This window comes from Carassius gibelio, chromosome B3, assembly GCF_023724105.1.
Source record: "Carassius gibelio isolate Cgi1373 ecotype wild population from Czech Republic chromosome B3, carGib1.2-hapl.c, whole genome shotgun sequence".
In the NCBI taxonomy this organism is placed as follows: Eukaryota; Metazoa; Chordata; class Actinopteri; order Cypriniformes; family Cyprinidae; genus Carassius; species Carassius gibelio.
In genome coordinates this window covers 16,951,979-16,974,444 of record NC_068398.1, presented here as the reverse complement: position 1 = coordinate 16,974,444, position 22,466 = coordinate 16,951,979, and the positions used below count along the sequence as shown (strand labels likewise).

The following is a 22,466-nucleotide window of genomic DNA, read 5'->3' as shown; positions in this document are numbered from 1 at the left end:
ACTCTAACTACTTCCAATACAATATTCACTACCATTCAAAAGATCAGGATTGGTAAGGTATTTGAAATGTTTTGAAAGAAGCATCTTATTCTAATTTATTCACATATACATGCATTTCTACTGCAAAAAATAAAATAATAATATATATACTAGGGGTTTAACGGTTCACAAAATTCACGGTTCGGTATGATACGACACACTGGTGTCACGGTTCAGTAAATTGGTGTTTTTTTCTTCTTCGGGGGTGTCAGGGGCGTTGCCTGTTACGTCGTTTGGGTTATTGGGCTACCTTGTTGAACGCATATCATTATATTTCAATTTTTTTTTTTTTTTTTCAAATATAATTAATTAGTCCAACGAACCGTTCGGTACGTAATGCGTACCGCGAACCGAAAGCCTCGAACCGAACGGTTCAATACGAATACGCGTATCGTTACATTCCTAATATATACGGATATAAATTATATTATATTAATATTATTACGGTTTAAAATAAGTTTTCATTTTGAATATATTATAAAACACAATTTATTCCTGTGATAGTTAAGCTGAATTTTCAGTAGTCATTACTCCAGATACAGTGTCACACGATCCTTTAGAAATGTTTTGGTACTCGAGAAAGATTCCTTTGAAAACAGTTGTGCTGCTTAATATTTTAGTGGAAACTGTTATATAGATATTTTTTAATTATTTGATAAATAGAAAGTTCAAAATACGGCCCTGAAATAGAATATATCGCAACACTATAAATGTCTGTCTTTGTCACTTTTAAGCAGTTTAATGTGTCCCGGCTTAATATTAAGTTTAACGTATTTATACTATATAAAGAATTCATTGTATTACTTTACTATCGTATTACTTTTTTACGAAAATTATATGAATTATATATTATGCTAACTACTGTGCCATTTGGTCAAGTACTGAAAACATTTTCATAAATAATCTTTTGGAAATACTGTTGTTCCCATCATTTCACATACACTAGGTGGTTGGGCACATGAAATAATCCCAGGGATACCCTGCACCTCCTGTGTGTCCTGGTCATTCCAGCTCAGTCTAAAGTGGTTCTCCATGCCTCTTTATCTCTCTAACATGGGGAATTCAGTGTTTAGTGTTAAGTGTGCCTTAAAATCATACCGTCCCCCACAAGCCAGACTACTTAAACATCCATTCTAAACAAACCACCTCTCACCAATCTCATCCACAATTACCACCACAGTGACAAGACAAATAAAGTGGGGGTTGAGAATGATGGACACAAACAAGCATGGGATGGTGGGCAATGTAAACAAAACTCTTCACACGATACAGTCTGCCAGCTCTCACCAGCACACAAAAACAGCCGGGGCAAGGCCGAGGCAGGCTGCACATCTCAGCTAGTAAACAGCCTCCAGACTCAGTCTTTATTCACTGCAATTACCAATGACATCTTACTGCACAACATATCACAGAGCTGAAGATAAAAACAACATCGCCGCAGGAGCCCACCCTTTCATTCCGAGTCTCTATATAAACTGCTTTCAAAGCATGATACTGCCATTTTAAAAACACACTACCCTACATGTAATTGCATCCATATGTTCAAAAGCTGGCATTTTGTTGAGAAAAACAAATGGTTTCGCAGTAAATAATCCAGAATGTAGACCAAGAGGAAAGTTAAAGTAATGCATTTAATGGTTTAGGATTTCTGCCCAGGAATGTGATAGAGAACTAATGAAAGTATGCAGGAAGTCACATTCAGAGCATCTACAGACAGAGGCTGAATACTACTATACTACATTATCAAGACAATAGTCTTACGACTCTTACGATTTCTGCAGCGAGACTGCATCCACCACTGCATGCATTTATTCAGCAAGGCTGCATTAAACTGATCAAAAGTGAGAGCTAAAACATTTATAATACATTACAACAAAATGTAACAGTTTCCACAAAATTAAATGATTATACAAACTAAACCTTTTTTTTTCAAATAAATGCTGTTCTTTTGAACTATATGTTTCTTGAGCATCAAACAGCATATTAGAATGATTTCTGAAGGATCATATGAGAATGAAAACTGAAGTAATGAGGTGATTAAAATTCAGCATTGTCAACACGGGAATAAATTACATTTGAAGTTATATTAAAATAGAAAACAACTATTTTTCAAAAAAAAAAAAAAAAAATGGCAAAGAAGTGCTAGCCAGACAGCTGTTTTCAGGTATAAATGTAATAGATGCCAAAAGCTATTCCTTTTGGTTAAAATGTACTTCAAAAGACTTTCAAAACAACTTTCAATGAACAAAAGGTTCAAAAGCAACTCCAACATGGCAGTCTGGATGCATACTTAAAACATACCAACAAGCATAATTAATAATCAAACAGTAAGTTCTGCATTACTATATAAAAGTATAAGAGTTCAGAATTTGGCAAGGGAGGAGATGATACAAAAAAAAAAAAAAAAAAAAAAAAACAGACAGACACAGAAAGGTCAAAACAGACTGAGAGTAAACAAGGCAAAGATATGCCAGTGACCTAGGATTTGCACATCCCATCATGGTCACTCCAAGATTTACGAAAGCACAGCCTTGATATGTCCAACACACTCAGTAAGCATTATCTACAGCTTTGTTGCCCTGAATCCTTAAGGCCTGTTTCCATGGAGCTATTGCCAAAATATCATCATATTTTAATTGTAACTTAGTAAAAAATATTGTATCAGGTCCTATTACTACTTTGCACAGTTCACACAACAACTATAACAAATGCTGGGTCAAATGAGGCTGTATTGTTTATTTCATAGATCTATTACCCACCAGCAAATTACAGCCTCTCTGTATCATTAATGCTATCCTAATTAAAATCACAACTTCAAATTACGGAGAGCCGTGTGTGTGCGCGCATATGCAAGTGCACAAGTACTCTGTTTTTGCAGCAAAAGATTTATCTAAGCTTCTAATTCATAGTCAAGTTCTAGAGATAATTAACCATGCTTTATTATGTGTGTTGGGAATAAGCAATATTTCACTGCATTTTCTGAATAACAATGACTGACTTCTCATTGATTCAGCATCAGTCAGAGAGAGTAACTACTAAAGATGTTACATCTTTCATGACTTGGAGAGAGGGAACGGAGTCTTCATGTTCTATTACTTAAATGAGTTTAAATTGATATTTCTTTACTTAAAGGGATAGGTAACCCAAAAATCTAAATTCTGTCATTTACTCAACCTCATGTTTTCAAAATATCTTCGTTTGTGTTCCACAGAATAAAGAAGGTCAAGTTTGGAATGACATGATGGTGAGTAATTAATGACAGAATAGTCATTCTTTGGGTGAACTATCCCTGTAAAATCATTCTGAACTGCACGCAGGACTCTTTCTGCATCTAGTGCTACTTGTTGTGCTTCGCTGAAAAGCATGTCAGCAGGATTTGGCTTATTATGTGCAATCCCTTAGAATTATTTCAAAATACTGACACTCAGTTTCCATTACAGAGCGTTTGACAAATGTCCGCGAGGAGCCAACACCACAGGGTCACCCCGAGCAGATCCCATCCAGCAGCAATCATAAATTCCATTAGTTGACAAGATAAAGGGCCCTATTTAAACGATCTGAAACGCAAGTGTCAAAGCGCGAAGCGCAAGTAAGTTTGTGGGCGGGTCTCGGCGCTGTTGCTATTTTCCCGGCGGGATAAATGGCTCTTGCGCCCGGCGCAAATCTAAAATGGGTTGGTCTGAAGTAGCTTCATTATTCATAGGTGTGGTTTGGGCGTAACGTGAAATAAACCAATCGGAGCGTCATCCAACATTCCCTTTAAAAGCAGGTGCGCAAGTTCCATTATGGATTGCTATTATTATGGCGTATTTACCAGGCGCACGCCAGGAGCGGTTCACAGCCGAGGAGACTGATGTTCTTGTAAGAGCAGTGAAAGACAGAGAAGTTGTGTTGTATGGGGATGGGAGAATAATTAGCCTGAATAATTTGTAAGCTAGTTTTATGCCTATTTTTTTCACATCTTCGTGGCACACCACAATGATTTCCGTCATCTCATGTGTTAATATTTTTTTAATGTAACAATTTATGATTTGCAAAAATAACTGTTGCATCTGTGTAGATTACATGAGCAAAGTGTATGCGCGTTGTGCACGCTATACATTATGGCCAAGCATGCGCCCTTAAAATAGCAGAATGAACAACGCGCAACGCGCCACTGACTTTAGACTAGGTTTTTTCTGGTCAGTGGCGCAATTGTTTAATGGAACAGCAAAATAGCACCAGGGATCGTTTGCGCCGGAACACGCCTCCTTTTTTGCGCTGAACCGCCCAGGGAGCGCAAGTTCATTCACTAGTTTAGCGACGTGCTTCTGTGGAGGGAAAAGCGCGCTTTGCGAGGGTGCAAAATAGGAATGACACATGCGTCGGTGTACAAATTCAATTGCGCTAGGTGCAAGATAGGGCCCATACAGACATTCAAACCTTATCCAAGTTATCGTCATAATGAAAGCATCCTCTTTGTGTTGGAAACATTTTCCGAGAGTACACAGATCTAGGGACAGGACACTGTCGACCCATCCAGTGCCAAAAAGAAAGCATTTTTTGAAAGCATACAATGAAAAATCCCTCTCTGTGATGCCAGCTGTTCACTTTTTGAGATTAGTCATCTTAATTGCACTCAGACGCTATGGGCCAAATCTACAAATCTTACAATCTTAATTCTACAAATGTTAGCGACTGCCTGGGTAAAAATGAAATCATTGCTGAACCAGGGTGGGCCTGCGGGACTACTAGTCTGCTACTTATCATTTTGTCCCTTCATCTTTAGCCCTGGAGATTTGCCCCAATTCACACAGTGATTGTGATGCACAGCATCTGGAGGCGACTCCTGCAGCGATTCATGAGCACTGTGACGTTCCAGTATGTGATGCAGTTCAGTGCCAGGGAATCTCCATCATCACTTCACAACAGATAAAACCACTTTGATGAGTGTCAAAACCAACATTTTACCCCAAACTAATTGAGTCACAATTTTTGTATTTTGTCATTGTTTTGCAATTACTATTTTTTCCTATTTTTTTGGTCTGAGCAAAAAAGACTTTTCAAAAACATAAAAAAAAAAAAATCTTACAGACCCAGAACTTTTGATTGATAGTGATAGACACTGAAATACATCTTCAGTAAATGGAAAAGCAAGTCTATATGCTCCAGAATTCATTCTACACAAGACACAAGGATGAGTTTACAGGTTCATGGGCCTTATTCAGAGGAGGACAATAGAAGCACAGTTCATCTGAGCCAGAGAAGGGAAGAGAGGAAATCAAACAGAGCTATTTGGCAGCAGGGTTACTTTTGCCTGTTCAAAAAGAAATCAGCTCAAAAGAGACAGACAGAACACTAAAAAGATGTACAACTGGTTTATATTTACATAAGCAAGAACATGAGGAGTTGTACCCGAGACACCCCGTGTACAACTGCACTACGGATTTCGTCATAACACACTAACCTTACCTCAGTCAGGATATAAAAGAAAATGTGTTTTCCTTTTATGTTCCAAAGAAGAAAGAAGCTCATTTAGGTTGGAAACATAATGGAGACTAGATAATGATGGAAATGTAATTTCTGAGTGAATTATCCATTTAAACTTTATGTCACAGAGGGAGTAAACAAATCCAGCATAAGTGAGTTACAGGATGAAACACATGGATATAGGGTGAAAACGACTCCCAGTGCCACTAAAACCACCCTGCTCTTGAAACTTTTCCAGGGCCTAATCTCCTCCAGCAGGGAGATTCAAGCTCCTTTCCTTGCTCTCTGAACACAAAGTGCTTTTTCCATGTGCCAGGAACCAAACTACTTCCTTCTCGCATTGTGCTACACAAGATAGGGGGTCAGGACAACTCAAGCCCACTCCCATTTTACAAAAGTGTAGTTAGCCAGTGAAAATAAAATCGGGCCAATGTCTGTATTGGAGGAAATGGTATATTGGACTGAGATTAAGTCTGTGGTCTTGCAGGATGGATACTGAGAGAGGAGGATGAGCCTGTGGAGTAGCAGTAATGAGGGCTCTGTGGTTTAAGGACTGGCAGGATAGATTAAGACCACTCATCCATGTAATGAAGTGCTTTAATGCTGCATCAGCAGACACTCAAACCCAGCTGATTAATCGTTGTCTGGAACGACTATAGAACATCTTATCCTCAGGACGTCAATGGTTAGAAATCTAGCGTTGTACCAATCAAGCAAACTGTGGGGAAATCTGTCGATCAGTCAATCATCATAGACAACCTACAGGTTTTTTAAACTTAAAATTTTAATGTACAATATGATAATACAAATAATCACTTAACAAAATTGTATATAAATAAATAGAGTTTTCCATTTAATACTACTTAATACTACTATTTACTAATACAAATGATATATTATGAATAAATAGTTATTTTCATTTGTGATTACTAATTAACTGATAAATATATTTTTAATTTGTCTACTTTTTTCTGGTCCAAAAAAAAAACAAACAAAAACAATGTAGAGTGTACATGACATCATAGACAGTAAATAAGTAAATATATCCTATCTATATATATATATATATATATATATATATATATATATATATATATATATATATATCAACATAAAATAAAAATAGTACATAAAAATAGTAAAATAAAATGGATTTCACCAGTGCACCATCATTGTAATGTGACCAACTGTCCAGAGATAAACATATGTGAGTCAAGTTAAAGGCTAGTAAAAGGACAGCCTTCTGTTATCTTCCATTCTCCAGTGGACTCTCTGCAGCACAGTCTCTCCCATCCACTGCAGTGTGTTCCAGCTCATAGACCTCGTCAAGCTCAAGTAGTGCCTCCACTTAAGCTTAACATTGCACTTTAGCTAGCAGCTGGAGCTGTTCTCTAAGATAGAGCACACTGATAGCCGGATGTTGATAAGGAGCTTGCAGTGCATTGCTAATATATTCAGTACATTCCTCATATATTCATGCAGCGCTATCAGTGTGGCTTCTCGTCTATCCAAACAAGGGCACTGACAATGAAACTGACTCTTGGCTGAAACTGGGAGTTCAAGCTGCCACAATAGCCCACTTTTGTAAGTAATCTCCATTGATATAGGTCTCAGGGTGGGGTGAACAGACATACAATGAGATAATCAGAATCAAAAGACACAACAAAATATGAATGAGCTTGGGAATATAGTATTTCAATTGTTAGCTGTGAAGCTTTGTTAATAAAGACAATGCCAGCAGTCGGCTCAATTTTACATTCGGTTTACCATGGATTTGTTTGTATCTAACACTTACTTGTTATATTCCTGATTTGTACTTTTAAAAGAGTTTCACCAAAAAAATGATTTCTGATAACCCTTTAATATTCGGACCAATTGTCACAATAGTTGATATTAGCATGCCTAGTATAAACATTGTGGCGGAGGCGTGGTTTAGCGAAGTCTGCAACGGGAGAGCGAGTGAAGAGACGAGCGGCGATAAGTGGTTCAGGTGAGAAACAAGTAACACCTGGATCTCGTTTCAGTGATTGGCGTGGGGAACTCGCATTTAAGGAGCGCGACAGCCGGCGAAAGGAGAGAGAGACGGGGACTCGTGAGCGCAGGAAGCTGGAGAGCGATCGAGCAAACCAGACGCAGTATCCGTGGCCGAAGTGCTGTTAGAAAGTGGGCGCACCTGCCGCGCTTGTTTGTTTGTTTATTTGTTTTGTTTTGGTTTTGGAATAAAGCCTCTCACGAGCCCCGTACGCCGACTCTGGTCTCCTTCCTCTACTCTGATTGAACCTTCATTACAAACATATTGGCTATTTATTATTACTTATAAAGCACATATTCTGCATGACCATATTCTACACCCCAAATCCTTAACAACTTCCTTAATGATTCGTTTTTTTAGGTAAAGGTTGTAGTTAATGGTTTGCTACTGATGAGAATTGGACCTTAAAATAAAGTGCGACTTTATTTCTTGTGTATGACAGATAAGTTGGGGCATTTTGTAAAATGCAATAAAATCAAGAATCTGTGATTTGTTAATTCTCTTTAACTTTTACTTAAATGACAAAAGTACAAAGAGTTCCAAAGTTTTTACTGACCAGTGTAAATGTATTTTGTAAATATGAAGAAATTTTGTTTTTGATCATCACTCTCCAAAAAAGTTGGGACAGAGGCAAAATAAAAGTGAAAAGGTTATAGAATATCCACGTAAAACTGTTTTGAAACAGTTCACAGTAAACAGGTAAAATGGTATTAGGTCAAGTTATCATGTTTGGATATAAAAGGAGCATCTCATTCTTTGCATGCAAAGCTGGATCATGGCTCGTCACACTCAATTTCACAAGAGAAGTGTCAAACAAATCAAAAATTACATTTGCAGTGCAAAATTGCAAAGAATTTAGGCATTTCACCAACTACCATACATAATATTGTGAAAAGATTCAGGGAATCCAGAAAAATCACAGTACATGTAGGGCAAGGCAGGAAAATTTGCTTGATCTTTGAGCCCTCAGATGGCACTGCATAAGAAACCCTCATGCTGCGGTGTTAAATATAGCCACATGGGCTCAGGAGTACTTCAGCAAACTACTGTCACAGAACACAGTCTGCTGCTGCATCAAGAAATGCAACTTGAATATGTGTTACTCTTGGAGAAAGCCGTAAATCAATTATATGCTTGATGCTGCCGGGTTCTCTGGGCCAGAGCTCAACTCAGATAGTCAAAAAGTCAAGTGACAATGTGTGCTGTGCTCAGATGAGTCCACATTTCAACTTGTTTCTGGGAAAAAAGGGGTTTTCAAGATCTCAGTCCCAAAGACCAAAGGGACCATCCAGATTTTCATTAGCAACAGAAGCAAAGCAAAGGTTTGTCATGATATAGGGGTGCAGCAGAGCAAACAGCATGGGTGACTTCAATATGTGAGAAGGTACTATTGACATGGAGGCACATACTGGGATTGTACAGAGACATATGCTGCCATCAAGAGTATGACTTTCATGAGAAGTCTATGGTTATTAGATCAAGATATTAGCCTGCTCTCAATCTGCATGTGCAAAAGCAGCGTGGTATCATAGAGACAGAGTGAATGTGTTAGACCGGCCTACCTGGAGTCCAGATCTGACTCCTATTGAAAATGTATGACCAGTTATGAAAAGGAGAATCAGACAATGACAATCACAGACTGCTGAGCTTTTGAAGACTTGCGAGACTGGACAAACATTTTGCTTGCAAAACTAAAACTAAAATGCCAAATATCGTGTCAACATCAATGAAAATAAATCTAAATTTCAGTCACTATTCAGCTCTTCTTTGTTCATTCATGAGCAGTAGTGAAGTTTGATTAGTCACTAAACATTCTTTTGAATCTGAATTTTTCAATGAATTGGTTAATCCAGTTCACAAATCCGGTCTTAATGATTCATTCATAAATAGGGTTCTCAAGTTCAGATTGCAATGTTTAAAAGCCCACTGAAGAGGAACATTATGAGTCATAAAGGTTTGGAATGGCATGAGGGGATTTTCATGTTTTTACACTATACTTTTAAAGTCACCATGGGAACAAAACTCACAATTTCTATTTGTAATGGAATAATACATTGTTATTCCTCCATGCAGCATGTTACTTTTTTAAAAATATTTAATTAAACATGAACGCCCCTTTGCAATGACGCATCTTCTTTTTTCTCATTCAAAAAGCTGTTCCACTTAGATTTATGTCACAATAGGGATGAAAAGACAATCGCAAATTCCATTACATGCTCATATCAAATATGTGAGACTAAAAGCCATCTTTGTTGAAAGCAAGTTAAATTACAGTTTCAACAAAAAATGTAAAGTATAATTTTGTGCAAGAGGCATTTCTCTACCCACACATGACTGCAAGACGAAGGCATCTGTCTTAAATATCAACTTCCCTCTGGGATTAATAAAGTTCTTAGAATCTTTGAATCTTGAAATAGAGAGCAGAGAGACAGCAAGTGATAAGGAAAGCAGGATGGGCCTGACAGATCCCCAGGACAAGGCATCTGTTATCCAGAGCTGCTTCTGGACGAATGTATGCCCAGCTCCATGCAGTACATATTAAACTTGATCACTGCCACAGAGCTGAACGAGACCATCTGCCTGCTCTCTGCTGCCCGGTTGGGCACCATTAGCACACACACAGGAGAAGCAGTCTGATCTTTGAACCAATCTCATTAGGGCAGCGAACAGCCCCCCAGTCCAGTAGGGTAGAGCTAGGATTGCTGGGAAACAGCCTCAACCTGCAGAGCCTGATGAGATTTGAGATAACATACAGTCACTGGGTCAGTTGTGATGAAATTCATCCTGATTAATAACCAGTTGAAAATTATAACCCGTGGGGCAGAAATCCACAATCATGATAAGACCTTTTCTCAATGGACAACTCTGACATACTGTGCATGATGCAAAGTAAATATGACACAAGGGTTAAATAGTAGAGCATTCAACCTAAATCTTATTTCTCTTTTACTTTTGTTATCACCACATTACATTCAGGAAGGATATTTGCATTTTAGATTGAAGATCATTCACGCCACGGTACTGAGATTTATTTTAGTATTATTTACAATTTAACAATTATAATAAAGTTTTTATAAAAATGTTAATCAGCGTTTTTATATTTTTAGTTTTCATTTTAATAATAGTTGTAATACAAGTATTAATATTATCAATGTTTAAAAAAAATGTCCAGCTAAAAAAAATGTTTAAGCAAGTTTTAAACTTTATTTTAAGATCTAATATTTATACTTTTTTTATTTCATCTTAATTGAAATTAACAAGAATATTTTTAATAGTTTGATTTAACACTAATAACCCTGCACCAAAGGCAATAACTATAACGATAACTAAGTTAATTATCGTTCTAATTCTTTGAGAGTAAGTCAACACAACATGACTATAATGATATCAACAAAAGGAACAATATCTCGGAATTCTATTTCAGAACATTTTTTTCCAACTTAAGAGCTATAAAACCACTGAAAATCTGAATCCAGCTTACTTTAAAGAGCTCAAGCATTAATGTCAATGTCAGTGTCACTTTATTTATGAAGCACTATTTAAACAACTGCTGGCCAATTTGCTGTACTTAGCATTACATAAAACAAATAAAAACATGACAAATAACAGACAATAAAACAAATAGCATAGCACTGCATCTTCGATGAAAACGCAATCATAATGGTTGAATCTGTGGATAAAATCAGCAATGATTCCACAGAAACACAAAGCTATTTTATGACTAGCAGAGGATCACCAGTGCATTTCATCAGAATCAGTCCTGAAGAGAACCGATGGAGCTCTCGGTGCTAATTCTTACTGCCAATTCTTTTAAAGTCCTCCTAAGAATCAAGCTGTCAGCAGATTATGTCTAAAAGGGGAGTTCACACTGACAGTGATTTGCAAAGGGTCCTGACGGCATTTCTGGTGACATAAGCAACAATGAACTTTATGCAAATGAGCAGTGGAAGTGTGTCACAATAAATACGGTGATTATAATAGCAGTGCAGATACAGTTAGATACGGTATCATGGTATGGAGCATGAATACCTACTACAAACCAATAGCACAATGACTAGAGACTTAAATTAGTGTAAACAGGCTTCAGTTGTCAAATAGCAAATGTAGACAGTCTCCATGATACTCTTTTTAACCTTCAACATCAGACAACACAAACAATTTCATCTTCATGCGAACATGCTATTGATTGTTCTCATTAAAGCATCTACAAGCCCTTTATTTACTGTAGAAACAATGACAGCTGAATAACTCTACAATAAAGCTCCATTAGATCCATTTTTACAGTAAAGCTTTTACTAAGGTCTGTGCATAGCGAGTTAGAACAAAAAAGGTTGAAAAAAACAAATAGGAAAATTTGACTCTTTTAATAACATTAATTGCCTTTTCAAGCCATGTGGACTCCTCAAATGGAAAAGCTTGGGAAAATGTGTTTTTATCCCATCTGCTTGAGTGATGTGATACATGACATCATCAGGAATCCATTAGAAAATTCATTATCACTAAAAGAGAATAGGCAAAGAAAACAGTTCAGAGTTGAAACCTTTGCCATGCGCGTGACTAATTTAACACAAAGTGCGAGTTATGATTTATTAAAAGCGGGCCTGAGTGGAGAGAATTAATTCACAGACTGGATTGGATTGAAATAAGTTGGAGCTACACTGGGAGGAAGATTAATGTCACGAGGGGGAGGAACATCCATTTCCTCAACAGACTGAGTCCGTGGCTGAGACAAATGCCTGACTCCACTCGCCCCCTCTGGGAAAGTGTGATCTGATGAGCGCCAAGAGGTTTATTGAATAGGAAAAAAAATCATAAAAATGAAACAATCCTACAGTTGGGAGACAGGATAGCACGGACGACACTCTTGGAAAATGTGTGGGAAGCTATTTTGACAGTATGTCTGAAATTCTGTCAGAAAAATATTCTGTTCCCTGAACAGGCCCACCTGTTCTGAACCTTCACAGAAGCATAACTTAATGTTCAGTGCATCTCCTATAATGCAATATGGCAAACCCATCTTCACTACTTCTTCTTTTGCAAAGCGGATGCACAAAGTCAATTTAGGCATCACAACGTTATACTGTGAATATATATACATTTCTTTTAAAGAAGTCTCTTATGTATATAATAGTTCTACAATTTAAAATAACTTTTCCATTTGACTACACATGACATGGTACCAGTTGATCATGCATCCCTATATTGTGCAAATTTCCTCCTCAATTATAATAGCTGCTACACGCCTGTGAGCACATATCAAACCAGATCGCCTCATGCACACTCCAGACAGAAACTTGAATCATGCCTTAGTCCGTACGGATCAGATGGATTCAGGTTTCCTGGATATGTGATCTGCTCATCTGTTGTAGCCCAAGCAGACTGTAGTGCCAGCAGACAGAGACATCTGCACTCTCTCTCAGCAGGCAGACGCAATTCTCCTCACACCTGCCTGTCGCTCAGCTCACCCCAGTCCAACATCTGGATGTGAAGATCCGCAATATCAATCAGAATTCTTTCTTTTCAGTGACACCGGATTAACTGAGTTACTCTTTCTTAGTCAGTCGCTCATTAAATCTGTTTATTTGCGTTGAGCATTATGACAAATGCTGCGCTGCCTTCATTAGAAACGTTATACAACTAACAAGGTTTAGCAGAAATGTGGTTTCTGAGGTAACTGAATGGAATATATTTCAGAGTGATTTAAGATATTTTTTAAAATAAGAAGGTACTTGAAGGACTGGATTTAAAAAAAAAAAAAGTGTTAAAATTGTCATTTAAAAAACCTAAACATAACACCACTGCAACGTATTCATAGCCATGTGTGCTGTAGTGCATTTAAAGTTACATTTATTCAATTTCTCAAAATTCATTTTCAATGATCATTTCCGGTTTTCAGGTGATATTCTTTAGCACTGCGGCATATAAGAAATGACAAAACACACGGTCCACTTCCCAGCCTCTCTCTCTGTCCACCCACCTCCACTATACCCACGACTTCACTGTGTGAGGTTACATAACAGCTGTAAGTCTTCATCTCCTGTTTTTTCTCACGACTCTCAAAACTGTACCAGGGCGTTTTTTGACCTTTTGGACTATCAATTAGTTGATTTTGTTATGTATGAATACTACGGGTTTATCATCAAAACAACATAATTATACACTTAAGGCTATTATAACGAAATGTAAACAGATTTAATGTGCACCGTGCTGGGGAGTCTGATCAAAGTGATAGTGATAGGCACATTTATACATACCAGACTAGTGCAGGACCATGCTGGGAGGAATCAGCAACAGTTAATGTGCTTAAGAATTCAGTCGCCCCCTCTACCTTCAGGATTATGTGGGTCAGGTCCCCAGATTAAGGTCATGTGCTGTAAATGCTCCAGGGGACAAAGGCAAAAAACAGGACAATGGGTGGCTGACATTCTCTCAGTGAACTATTGCTGTATTACAAATACTGAGATAACTGATACCTGATCACTTTTCACTACAACTACAACTTTTTAAATCTGGTGTGGCAGAACATCATTTATACTGTATATATTTATAAGAGACCAGTGAAGATATATTAATGCAATAATTAATGCACCATGAAATAGCAAATAAAATTAAAAACAATTAACAATACATTTAAAGCATTTATTAATCCTGTTTAGTATACTAATGCATTTGAAGTAATATCAATTAACACTGACGCATTATGAAGGAACATGAATTAAAGAACAACAGAAAGGTAACATTAGCCTAGATAAATAAATGCTGAAAAAAGTTGTTTATTGTTTGTTTATGACATTTAATGCATATAAACTTTATGAAAACTGTACGAATTGTATGAAAACTATACTTAATTCATTAACACTGTAATTCAGTGTTATTGAATTGAGCCTCACAATGACAGAGAGAACATTTTACATGCTAATTAGCAGTTATTAATCAAATAAACTTGATTATTTGCTTTTGAAAACATATTTTGAATATCATACTATATAAAATATTCAATTATACTATAAAATAATAATAATAATAAAAAAGAAACTAAGAAACCGCTTTGTGGTTGTCAAATGCTGCTTCAACTCAAAGGCAACGAAATAAATATCATTTTTGGAAGTAAATCACCCATTACATAGACTAATATTTTTATATCTAATCAAATACATGAAATTCATAACACATAGCTTGAATATGAACAAATCAGGATTTTTTTAAATAGTAATGTTAAAATAATGTGTGACTGTCTTATGATGCCATATGGCTTAATTTCTGAACCAATACCAAACACATTCACTACAAAAACAACTCTTTCACACTTAACCAGTTGTTTCACTACTCCTGAACTGACCCAAATGCCTTCATATTGTTTAATTTTAAAATTAGAATTTCATTTCATTATTAGTTTTCAAGAGGGAAAAGAGAAAACATCATGGGAGGATCACTGCAAATTAATATTTTGATGCTTTGAGTACTTACTGAACTCTGATTTTGTTATATAATCTTTGAATATATCATGTTGTGTCATGTCAACCACCCACATTACATTTACACGTGTCCTGGACGGTCACACATACAGTATGTCAGATATCTCCATGGATATCCACTACAGAGGATTTCCAACCACCTGACAAACCAGTTGAGTTCTGAGCTTATAAATATGCTGGAAAAAAACATCCTCCAACCACATCCTACCAATTTCAACAGTATCATTACTTCTGTGAGCTGAGAGTCATCCATCAATCTAGCACTTCAACCCAACAGCATTCATTTTCTCACCAGATTTGTTTCACTCCAAAACGCCGGAATCAAGCCGGCATAGGAAAGAGTTTTTTCTCCTTAGGGACCCCATATGTTTCGACTGCTAAAATAGCTCGGCTCTAATTGCTGCTGGGATATGTGAACAGGTTGTAGAGGTGGAGAAGAGATAACCCATCCCGTCATGTCTTCATCAGTATGTTGAGTCACGCTCTGCACTCGCTTCATTCTAATGAAACTATCAGCCATTTACTGCAATGAGATATACTATGTTCCAGATGCTCTTTCTGTAGGCTTCTGCAGCGAATGCTTGTGGAAAAGGTGGAGAATGTGCTGAATACATGGAAAAATGCTGTGCAGATATCGTCTGGAAACACTCTTTCAAATTCACGCTCCCTCTGGGCTCATATACACACTAACACCTCCGTATACAGACCATGATACTGCGGATTAATGGACACCAAAAAAAAAAAAAAAAAACAGGTTCACCCCCATTGAGAAACAAATGCCTTGACGTGAGACATCTGCACGAGAGTCAGAGTAACTGATGGCTTTCTGCAGTCTTATTTCTGCTTCCCTTGCTTTCCCTCCCAGCACTCTTTCCTCTTTTCTTTCTCTCTCTCTGCGACTCACTTAAAGCCATCTGCACTGTAATTCAATCATCACACTAAGCAGTGGAAGTAATGATTACAGGGCTCCACGCCACCTTCTTAATATTGACTGGCAGTGACTGCAAATATGAGCTTGGCCAGCAGCTTCGTTTCAGTTTTTTGGGGATGTTTTATGATGTTTTCTGAACTCCCATCATCAACACTGCCAATATTTTGCAAGATGCATGCATGCTATTTTAAGATCATAACATATAATGTGGCAATAATGTACATAAATACTGAGTACAGAAGTATGCACTCCCAGATAACATTCGACAACAGCATACAAACCTCACTATTAAACAATTTCACATTACAACCAAAACAACAACAACAACAAAATAAACCTGAAAATGCAACTCCATTATTTATTAATGACACAATGCATGATGGGAACCTGAGCACCAGCACAGGAAACCAAACCATTAGAATTCATCTTTAAATGTGTTACTAAGAAATGAAAGATTACTTCCATACACAGATAATAACTGTAATTCTACCGCACAATGCTGCTACATTATTCTCTGCTTCTGTTCATTAGGAGTTCATTTTTAATTTGTAATTAAATTAAATGCTGTATTAATGTAAATGTACTAGCACCAGCCAGGAATACACTCTAAATGAATACTAAAATGTTTACAAATGTATAAAGGAACCACTATCTGCCATCTTCTCTAAATGTTTCAATGTTTAAGAATCATGTGCATCTCCAGATGTATTTTGGTAAAACAAAAATGCATTCAAAGCCAAAAGGTCCAGCTACCAGCCACTTGGTTGTTCAAAGCTACATTCAATATTATCTTGAATGAAAAAGCAATGGTTTTTATCATTAGATTTTTTTGTACAAAACACAAGCAGGTACAGTATTTCAGTCAATTGACCAAATCTTTGATACAGAGCCCAGACAGCATCCAGCACAACCAATCACTGTCAAGCAGGAGACTGCAGTTACTGTGACTGGAACTAATTGGCTTCTGGGTAGCTTTGTGTTTCCAATACTGTGGTGGAGCTTTACCGAGCTTAAAGGCACTTTACAAAAGGTGTCTTACTCTCAGTTTAAAGAAGCTGATTGTTTTTGTGTGAAATGCATAAAACGTGTCTGTAAAGCTCTACTTCATTTCATAAACATATGAACTCCACACAGATTTATTAAAGAGCAGCTCTCAAAACACCTGTATTCTTCATAATATAAGTGCAATGACTTACAATAGCAAATCATGACCTGAAACAACCGACTATAAAAGACATAGTACTCCAAGATTATATCACAGTCAGTGTTTTTCCCACAGAGCAGCCTCACACACATTCAGTGCCAAAAAGCTGTCATAGTTTACAGCATAAATCTGTGTGTTGCTTCAGTGGCATGAAGCCAAGTGATGGAGCTCACTGGCAGCTCGTTTCTCTCTCTCCTATTGTGAAAGTGCAGTGATGTGGATGCACCTCATGCTCATTCACCCCATCTTTACAGGGGGCAGTGTTTAGCCGAGCGGGAGTGTGCTGCTGCCACACTGGAGCACGGGCAAGGGGGGGAAAGGAGACGAGTGCCGAGACAGAGCCTGGTACTCAGAGGAGCATCGTGACGGCCGTGGCTCTCTTCCTTGAGCCCCCAGGGTTCTTCTAATCCGAACACGCTCTGCACAGACAGGCATGTGAGACAAAGAAATCTCAGTCGAGCTGTTGTGTGAGACGCTGTTGATAATGTCACAGATGCGGTGGAGGAGATAGAAAGCAGGCCAGCACAATGCATTCTGAGATGCAGCCACCTCAGTCTGTGGTGTTCAAAGCAGAACTTCAATGAGATGCTCAATCCAGGTGGGCATATAAATGTTCACACTTGCTTTTCAACTGAAAATATGAAACTTTCAAGCAAATCAGGGTCTCACTGGGGAAATTTTTTATTTTTCTATTTTCCTCAACTACAAAAATATTTCATATTTACCAGACAGCTGTGTCTAGGACTTTCTGCCTCCTGAAAGACATTAATTTCCAGAACATGCTCATTGATGTGCATATAACGCTCATGCACAAACAGCACTGAAAACATCAGAATAACTTGCACATTGCAAATCAAGTGAATAACTGGAATTTATTCAAAATTCACTGATAACCGTGAATTCAAGCAGATGTGATATTCATCAGGATCGGATGTGTTCCATAATCACATTGGGAACCTCTCTCCTGCTGAAAAGACCAGCTCAGTCAAGTAATGAATGTCCTTACTGGTCTGGACCACCGAAACCAAGACGTGCACCAAAATGACTGACCTTGATGGTTAAGCTAGTTAAGAAACTTGATGAAGACATCAGCACTCAAAACACAACATATTTTGCTATCTCCAAACCGCTTGGGTGCAATCTAAACAGCTCTTGCCATAATTAAAGGTAAGTGTTTGCCTTCTCATCTGAAAGTAGATCCAACTACTCACGATCTCTCTTGCCACTATCAGCCATAACAACATGGCAAGCAATAACGTAAATGCTTTTTTAAATTATTTTTTTATTTAAATCAAGCCAAACCTACTTGCTTTCCCAGGTTTGGGCCTCTGCAGGATCTTCTGCACCGTCATCAGGTCCTCAGTCTTCACCGCTTGCAGTAATTCCTGATCTTTTCCCATCGTTATTTATTTTACACCCAAAGCATCCTCTGAATGTGGAAGTGTTACCCGGAGAGCTCCTCTGCGGATCCTCCCTCTTGCGATGGAGCTGCAGGGCGCGATGATGATGATGATGATGATGATGCACAGTGGCGGAAGGATGCTGGAATACTACAGAGCTGGTGCAGCTGGATCCTGCGAACCACAGATGCTCGTATTCCGGTGTCTAGAGGGGAATTGAAGCACCACGGTGACGGACTTGCGATTAATGTATCGATGATGGATCGGATCTTCAGTCGGTGTAGCGATGGCCAAAACTGAACAGTCTATTCTAGAAAGTCATCATCAGATAAATCAGCTCCAGTCACGTTTTGTTGGCGTGAGCGGATCTGATGCAGTCGAAAATGCAAAATCAATGATTATTTAAAATTCCCAAGAGCGGTTTTTCCTGGGATCCGTGAGGCGGTGCTGGAGACGCATCAGTCAGCGGTGCCATCGCTCCGTAGGTCTCGCACCGTTTTTTTCTGTGCTGCCATAGGTCTTCGCAAGGAGCGTGCAATGTGCATTTCCCCAGCCTCGGATTGGGTTGACATTGCTGTGGTAAATGGCTCCGCTTCATCCAGAGGGCGGTCCCAAATTGTAGGAACTCCCCCCTATTCCAGTGCTGACAGCCACATGCGTGCATGCACTGCTGTACGTATCACAACACATGCTGATGAAATCTACCTTGTCCTCTTGCTCAGGGGCGTGTCTAGAGCATTTTCTGGGGTGGGGGGGGGGGGGGGGCATGCTGGGGCACTGCCTCCAAATGGGGTGGCCGCCAGTGACAAAAAAAAAAAAGAAAAAAAAAAAGAAAAATTTTACAGTATATTAGCCTACGCAATTCCTGTTGATTTTAGTATTTTATTCAAGTATTGATTTTTACTTGAATAAAGTTACTTGTAAACAAATACAGTAATAAAGCACATTTCTGATTAATGTATTTTTTGTCACCCCTGTATATATCCATTAAGTTAAATTTGAGAATAAATGTAAAAAAAAAATTATTGAAAAGAAACTCCCTATATCTTTACTTCTTTTCATGGCATGGTATGTGTGTCTGTTATTCTCAATCTCAAAAAAAAAAAAAAAATTAAATTGATGAATGAAATGCACAGAATGCATCCATGTCATTTCATGTGTAATTGACTAAGTTAGGCCTGACAATTTGACTATCTAACTGATTTACTCTCATGCATTAACAAGTAACGTGTCACCAGACAATTATTATTATGGAACATTCTGTGCAAATTGCCATTTGGTGCAATCTTGCTATGTGGTCACTGTCACAAAATAAACTGATACAAAATATGCAAATCACCATGACTGTTTATTGTTTGATAGCGCCCAGCATATTTTACTTTTATTGTGTTTTATTAAACGTTGACTGAACATTCGATTGAAATCAACCACGACCAACGTGAGCAGAGCCTGACGGGGTAAAAACATTGATCTGAGAAAACCATACAAATAAATTAAACCATACATAAAGGTTACCTACCAGCAAGAACGGGTCGTCTCTCGATGGCGACATCACTTTGATTTTTTTTTTTTTCAGTGGATTCTAATCTTCAAAAATTACCTTGTTGTATGATTTATGTCTTTTGAGTTCACCCTTCATATACTATAGAACTGTAGTGTTACTTGTTTAGGATTCAAAATTTTATTTGCTTTTAATTTATGTCACCATGTCCAAGCATCTTAGACATACATTAGACCAATTTGTCAAGTCTGCCTAGGAAAAGCAATTATTATACCAGCAAACTCAAAACTGGATTAAAAATTAAACTAGGCTATAAATATTTGGATTATTATTATATTATTATAGCCTAGTGTTTATTTGCTGATAGACAGTCAAAAAGACAAATTAATCAATATTTTATTTATAACAAGGTTTTATTTATTTATAAAATAATAACACACCACAGATCCTGAAGAAACAGTAACAAAAACAGTGACAGAAACGTCAGAAATAGCGTATGGGCCTGTCACGTGATTAAGGAATGATTGGACCGTCTCTGCAGAGCAAAAGTGGGCGTTTATCACCATGTGGGTGTTTTCAAACTGCTGGGTTTTTCTGAATCATGAAATCTAAATGATCCCCCTTACCCAACCCCACCCCTAAACCTAATGTCACTATTACATCATCCAATCAGGTATCATGGTGTAAAAACACCTTGATCTTGTAACTCCCATTACTTTCCTGCAGAGACCTATACTTGAATGATTTGAACCCGGGCACCACGTAGACCCGCCCCTGCTCTAGCTGGCATTAGAAACTTTGTAACGATCTTGTTTTGTAAATTACATCGACGTGCCATAAGTGGATTACACCAGGGCAAAAACGTAACTCTGAGCACTATATGAAACCCGTTTAACTTAGTCCTTGAGACGAACTAGTAAGCTATAAGTAGTTTTATGCTACAAGTAATTATTTTGAATTTATAAATTATCCAGTAGTCGTAGCCTGTAATGAAGATCTATAGAACTGACAATTTAATGAGAGAAAGCCAGGACTTCTTTGGTTTGGAGGTCCTAACGCTCCTGAACTATCAAATTTAAGTGAGCTGACTCCTTTTTGTAAACCTGTGGTCAAAAATCTAGGGGTATTATTTGAAAATACCCTCATATTCGATAAACTCATAAATGCAGTCGTTAAATATATTATTATTGTTTTGTATTATTATTGCAATTCATTACATGTGGGTGTTTGTCAAATAACTCTAAATTGTTTGCAATCACAACAGAATGCTGCTGGCTTTCAGTCCAGTACAGGATTGACCTTAAGCTCCTAGTTTTTATATAAGTCTTTGAATGGGGGTTAGCCCCCTTTTACTTGTCTGAGCTTCTGCAAGTACACAAACCTGCTAGGTCTTTATCTTCTGACCAATATATTTTAATTGTTCAGAGGTCAAGGTACAAGCGAAGGGGTGATGATCGGGCCTTTGCCATGTTGGCTCCAAAAAGATGGAACAGTCTTCCTTCTAACATTGGAATTGCTCCTACTCCAAAGATTTTTTAAAAGACGTCTGAAGGCAAATTTTTTATGTTTAGCTTTTGAGACTGCAGTGTGTTGAGGCAATGGTTTCCACTTGTATTGTCTTTGACGTTTTATCTGGTAAAGCCTACTGCTGTTTTCTGTTTGTGGAATCATTTTTCTTATTGTAAAGCACTTTGGTCAACATTTTGTTGTTGCTGTATAAACTGAACTGAAGTAGTCGCTGTTAGTATTGTACAATAATGCAAATATCTATTCCATTTTCAAATATTGTCAAATTGTCACTAACAAATATTAACAAAATGTCACTATAAAATAGCCATTTACTAGTCATTACATGGACATAAAGCACATAAATCACATAAGAAATGTTACTAACAACAACTGATAGTTTTTAGTGATTAGTTTAACGTATCTTCTGGATTAAGTATCTTTAGTTAATAATAAAATATAAACATTTACTTGCCATTATAGGATTAATCACTTGATTAATGTAATAAAACAAACAAACAAACAAAAAAACTAGTACCATAAAATACATACTAGTTCATATGAAAGTAAATTTTCAAGAGTAAGATTAAGCATTTCAGACCTGCACTGTCTACAATGTTATGATAAATATAATTTGGGGGAGGGGGGGGGGTCTGCTTTTCTTAGAAGTTAAAAAGAACATAATATAACACTTGCAGGTTTGTTTTTCTTACCTCTCAAATCCAGCAAATGCTGTCAGTTCTTCAGTGTGAAGGAGCCTGAAGATTACAAAGTAGTGTACAAAAATGGCAGCATGAAGCCTACAAAACAAAACCGTTCCCTGAATGCCTGCATAGTTATTGTCTTAACTACATGGGGTTTCTTTCAGAGTCTTATATCCAAGTCAAAGCACAATGACCCTCTTTCAGA

The 22,466-nt window shown here is 37.5% G+C and overlaps 1 protein-coding gene across 11 annotated transcripts in view; it reads right to left on the bottom strand.

Annotated features, from left to right (window-relative positions):
- caskin1 (CASK interacting protein 1) overlaps positions 1–19,228 on the bottom strand; it is a 93,096-nt gene extending 73,868 nt beyond the window's left edge. For 4 of the 11 annotated variants that reach the window (XM_052551776.1, XM_052551785.1, XM_052551778.1 and 1 more), the window contains exon 1: positions 18,457–19,213. In XM_052551776.1, the coding sequence (XP_052407736.1) occupies positions 18,457–18,550 (94 nt within the window). In that variant the 5' untranslated portion in view covers positions 18,551–19,213. Of the gene's footprint in view, positions 1–18,456 lie in introns of all 11 variants that reach the window. The other 7 variants (XM_052551780.1, XM_052551789.1, XM_052551786.1 and 4 more) reach the window with 5 other exon arrangements.
- Positions 19,229–22,466: the final 3,238 nt, after the last annotated feature.